The sequence below is a fragment of the Thermobia domestica genome, chromosome 14, assembly GCF_964235325.1.
Source record: "Thermobia domestica chromosome 14, izTheDome1.hap1.1, whole genome shotgun sequence".
NCBI classification, from domain to species: Eukaryota; Metazoa; Arthropoda; class Insecta; order Zygentoma; family Lepismatidae; genus Thermobia; species Thermobia domestica.
Window position 1 is genome coordinate 85,160,352 of NC_137467.1, and position 5,340 is coordinate 85,165,691.

The 5,340-nt window shown below is 40.9% G+C and overlaps 2 protein-coding genes across 2 annotated transcripts; both read right to left on the minus strand.

The window, feature by feature from the left end:
• Nucleotides 1-2,957: 2,957 nt before the first annotated feature.
• LOC145669895 (general transcription factor II-I repeat domain-containing protein 2B-like) lies at nucleotides 2,958-3,752 on the minus strand. Its single transcript, XM_081738242.1, has one exon. The coding sequence runs from the start codon at nucleotides 3,750-3,752 to the stop codon at nucleotides 2,958-2,960; it is 795 nt and encodes a 264-aa protein (XP_081594368.1).
• Nucleotides 3,753-3,800: 48 nt separating this feature from the next.
• On the minus strand, nucleotides 3,801-4,620 carry LOC145669896 (general transcription factor II-I repeat domain-containing protein 2-like). Its single transcript, XM_081738243.1, has 2 exons — nucleotides 4,336-4,620; nucleotides 3,801-4,190 (listed from the first exon to the last, which is right to left on the minus strand). The coding sequence occupies exons 1-2, from the start codon at nucleotides 4,618-4,620 to the stop codon at nucleotides 3,801-3,803; spliced, it is 675 nt and encodes a 224-aa protein (XP_081594369.1).
• Nucleotides 4,621-5,340: the final 720 nt, after the last annotated feature.

A 5,340-nucleotide genomic window follows, 5' to 3' on the forward strand; every position in this document is an offset into this window, starting at 1 on the left:
GCATCATACGAAAACAAAACGTCAAATTACATGCCGCTGTATCCTATTATTATAAAGTTATTTCCGGAAGTTAACATTAACTCCTTTTTTTCTGTGTTTATAGTCGGACATTTGAACCTTCGTGGAGACAATGGGCTTGAAGATGATTCATACTTCACTTTATGCTGTACGTATGTTCGTGTAGCTTTGAACAGAGACAACAAACGTCAGCTAGTCAATTAAGTCATAAATTAAAAGAAAACAATTCTGGTCTTCTGCAGCGCTCCAAGCCATCATCTATATTGTATATGTGTCACTCAGTACTATATTTTCTTATCACATGAACAAACAATTCCACAATACGACACTGCGTATAGTTATGTTCAATGATTTAGAAGTGATAAATTTTAGACCAGGCCTGTCCATGAATTGGCTCCCGGAGCCGAAGCGTGAGCGAGCACGAGCGGAGATAAGAACAGGTGAGCACATGTGGCTGGTAGCTTCGCCCCTTCCACTGCATCCGATAAGTGTTGCCAACCACACATGATGGCAAAAAACCTACGGCCAAGCCTGGTCAGAAATTCGCACAATGTTGAAGCATTCAGCAGACGCAAGCGTGAAATGTGCAGGTGTGCTCTCCTCCTCCCCATTTCGAAAGCAGTGACGCGAAAACACTACAGGAAATAAAATTGGTACGTTTTTTGATCGAGGAAGACGCATGATAGAGGTTACAGTTAGCGTTGAAGTAACTAACAAATGAACAAGAAAGAAAGAAAGAAACTAATATTAAACATGTCAGCTTACAGACGTAAAAACGACTGCAAAAATCGGAAATGAATTGTTTCAGGCCTTTTTAGCTTACTTACACAATTCGTGACGTTGTACCAGGGAAGCAAGAAAGTTCGTGCGCTTTTATACTATGGAAGAAAACTGTCAATTACAGGGTTTTAACGGTTTGTTTATTCGGCAAAATAGGCTCCATTTGCTTCTACAACCTTCTCCCAGCGCTCAACAAGCTTGTAAATGCCAGTTTTGTAGAATATTTGTTCCCGAGACTCGGAAAACTCAGCAACTGCATTTTTGACGTCTTGTTCAGTCTTGAACTGCCTGCCACGCATAAAGTTGTCTATGACCAAGAATAAATGGCAATCCGAAGGGGCGACATCTGGAGAGTAGGGAGGATGAGATACAAGCTCCCAACCAAGTTCTGAGATTACTTCCAGCGCCTGTTTTGCTGTGTGAGGGCGCGCGTATCCTGGTTATAGAGCACACCTCTTTTGTTCACTAGTGCTGGCTGTTTCTGGGTCAGTTTGGTGGCTACCGTTCTCAGTTGTGATGAGTACACATCTTTGGTAATTGTCTTACCACGTTCCAAGAATTCGTAGTGCACGATACCGTTTGTAGTACACCAAGCACAGAGCAAAACCTTGTGTTGATGGATGTTCGGTTTTGCAGTCAAAGGCTTCGGATCATTCGGCGATAGCCAATGGTATGACCGGTTTTTATTGTCATACATGACCCACTTCTCGTCACAAGTTATTATACGGTCCAAAATTGGACAGATTTTGTGTCTCGTCAACAAAGATGAACAGATATTCAGTCTTAGAACTTGGCTCATAGCGGTCAGCTCGTGAGAGACCCACTGACCCAGTTTTCAGGTCTTCCCCAACTGATGCAGACTTACCCGAATAATTTTCCTGCTTACCTCGAATCGGGGAGCAAGTTCCTCACATGTTTGACTGGAATAATCTTCAATAGAGGCCTTCAGGTGGTCCATATCCACTGATTTAGGCCTCCCAGAGCGAGGCTTATCTTGAAAGGTCTCGTCACCAGTTGAAAAGGTCTGGAACCATTTTTGTGCTGTACATTTACTTATTACACCCTCTCCGAGCGCAACACATATTTTTCTAGCTGCTTCTGCACCATTTGTCCCCAATTTAAACTCGTAAAGCAAACAAGCTCTAAAAACTTCATTTGACACTGACATGATCACGAGCGATTTTTACACACTACATTGACAAATGCGTTGTTATATTCACCGTGGCTGATGCGTCAATGAATAACCTTTCCCAAACAGTCAAAACTTTCATGCTACGGGGACAGATGTCGCCGCAGCAGCCAAATGGAAGCGGGAGTGGTTCAAAAGCGCACGAACTTTCTTGCTTCCCTGGTATTACATTAGCACTCGGTCTGTAACTTGTCACTCGCTTCACGTTTGCTAAGTTGTAAACGTCTTTCGTTGCTAGATTGACAGTAGAACGACGGGAGGTTGAAAATAATAATAATAATAATAATAATAATAATAATAATAATAATAATAATAATAATAATAATAATAATAATAAAATAAGATCGTGTTCGAAATATGCATAATACCTGCTTGAGTTCTGCCGTAAATTGCCACTGGATGCTAATGTAGGCAAAGAAACAAAGATAAGGAACAATTCGAAAATCAGATTATTTGAGTAGATTTTATTCGAAAATATATTATTCAATTAGAAACCACCCAAATGGTCTATACTTGTTAGATTTCCGTAGCTACAAAACATAAACATTGTAATAGCTTTTATAACTTACCACAGAGATCCGAGATCGTAGACAAAGGTCCCAAAAGAAAAATACTTGTTCCACATACCCAAAGGTTCGAGAAATGCAATCACATTTGCCGAAGCGTACTCAAGTATCTTAACGCCACAACAGACAAATGTCTGACAGTAGCAAATCAAAATTCAAACCAACAGAACACGAAAACGCACAAAGAGGACGAATATGTATAAAGTTAGAAACACAGAAAAAGAAAATACACTATAAACACTAGTAACTGACAAGTGTTTTACTTCAAGCCTTGTTCTCTGAGGCAGATGTACCGCACAATTTCTTCGTAAGTGTCTCTATACGAGGTGATATTGTTTGCACACAGCTTAGACGTAAACATTCCAGGTGATGGTTGGACAACGAACTTCTCTGGTTTGATTTCGTCAGTCGCATTTTTGAAAATAATTGCTCACGCACATAGTCGAACCAAACATTGACATAATATTGGCAGCATTTCTATGCAGTCGCGGAAATCGACATCGAGGGAAATTCCTATAGAACTCTTGTAAATTGCTTTTCTGATGGAATTTCTCTTTAAATTCCCTGTCGCACACTAAGTCTATAAGTTCCAACTGAACATCAGAAGGAGCGTCTGCAATGTTTGTAGAGAATGGGGTGGCAAATACCCTGAAGCTCATCTCCAAACATTTTATATCCTGAAATCTGGTTTCAAACTCGTCCTTAAGGCTAAGCAGCAAACTGCGGTAATGAGTCAAGTCAAGTAGTTTACCGGATTCTTGTAAGGTGCCTAAGCTGGGAAAGTGAACCAAAATCTTCTTTTCAAATTGCTGCGCCCAAAGGGATAGCTTCATTTTGAACGCTTCGACGCGATCGCACATATTTGTAATTAGCAGATGTTGACCCTGCAATGAGAGGTTAATAGCATTGAGATGAGTAGTTATGTCTGCCAAAAACACAAGGTTGCATCTCCATTGGTCGTCTTTCAGTTCTGGCACGGAATGATCGTTCATATCGAGAAACATATCAATGTCGTTTAGTAACTGAAATAACTGGTTTAACAAGTTCCCACGGCTCAGCCAGCGCACCTCAGTGTAATATGGTATGTCTCCATATGCAATGTTTAGGTCTTCGAGGAAGGATTTAAATTGGCGATGTCTCAGTCCATGTTTTCTGAGGTAGCTGGTGGTACTAACTACAACGTCCATGACATCGTTCATCGTTACACTCTTTGCACACAACTTTTCCTGATGCAACATACAATGAATTCACCTGATATCATGCGACACCCCAAGCTCTTGCAGTTTTTGTTTTAGTCGCGCCAAGAACCCTCCTTCCCTCCCAACCATAGCAGGTGCCCCATCGGTCGCTACAGAAACCAGTGTATTCCACGCAAGGCCTGCATTTTCGACACTTTCTTCAACACACGCAAGAATGTCAGCGCCTGTTGTGGTGCCCTTCATAGGTACTATGTGCAACAGTTCCTCTCGAATCTCCAGATCACTATGTACACCACGAATAAAGATAGCAAGCTGCGCAGTATCTGTAACATCCGTACTTACGTCGAGCGCCAGGGAAAATGCAATAAACGTTTTCGAAAGTTCCGATAGCTGGCTCGAAACACCATCTGCAAGATGTTCTATGCGTCGCGTAATAGTCTGTCGGGAAAGAGGAACAGATTCGAACTGCTGTATTCGAGATGGACAAAAGTCCTGCTGATATTACTATACACTCCTTTATTAGGTCTCCGTCTGTGAAAGGGCGCAACAATCTCGCAATATGCAACGCAATTTTGTAACTCACCCGCACAGAGGCTTCACACGTTCTCTCCCCGTCTTCCTTTTCCGATGCAGCCTTATTCTCTTTCAATTTCTTCAATTCTTCTTTGCGAAAATGTCCTTCAAGTTCCCCGTATTGCTCCACCTGATAAGTATTGTAGTGACGTTGAAGGTTCAACTTTTTAAATCCGTGTAATGTTTTAAAGCACACTAAACATTTGGCGACACCGTCATCTTCGACAAGGAGATAATCCTCCTCCCACTGCGTGTTGAACTTAAGTGTAGGTGTAGGGCAGCGTCGTTTCGCCATCTTACCGCTTTCAACTCTTTACAGCGACTGTGCTCGATACTGGTCTCTATAAGCAGATGTACACAGGGGGAGTTAGTGGCTAGATAACTACCGTATTATGTATGCAGATGCCAAAACTGGAAGCACGGATGATAGTAGGCTGAGCATAAGTGGTACTAGTCGCTGTCTGCTATACACTAGTAAAGCTGTTTCGTCATGTACTTAATCTTTACTTTTGTTACTACTACTACTACTACTACTACTACTACTACTACTACTACTACTACTACTACTACTACTAATAATAATAATAATAATAATAATAATAATAATAATAATAATAATAATGCGTATTATTATTATTAGTATTAGTATTAGTATTAGTATTAATATTACTATTAGTATTCGGACCAAAGAGGGATGAAAATTGAGATTGGAGGAAATTCATAACGAGGAATTGCATAGTTTATACCGCTCACCTAACATTGTTAGGGTCATTAAGTGTAGAAGGCTCAGGTAGGCAGGCCATGTAGCCAGAATGGAAGAAATTAGAAACGCTTTCATAATTTTAACTGAAAACCCAATTGGAAGAAGACCACTAGGAAGACCTAGGCGTAGATGGGAAGACAATATTAAGATGGATCTTGCAGAAATAAGAGTACAAAGTAGAAACTGAATCCAGTTGGCTAAGGACAGAAGTTAGAGGAAACATTTTGTAAACGCGGCATTGAACCTTCGGGT

Bases quoted from the DNA above. Each gene is read 5' to 3' on its own strand.
- LOC145669895 (XM_081738242.1), bottom strand. From the start codon at position 3,752: ATGAACGATGTCATGGACGTTGTAGTTAGTACCACCAGCTACCTCAGA.
- LOC145669896 (XM_081738243.1), bottom strand. From the start codon at position 4,620: ATGGCGAAACGACGCTGCCCTACACCTACACTTAAGTTCAACACGCAG. The intron at 4,191-4,335 runs GTGAGTTACAAA...CTTTCCCGACAG, and splicing joins CGTGTGAAGCCTCTGTGCGG to ACTATTACGCGACGCATAGA.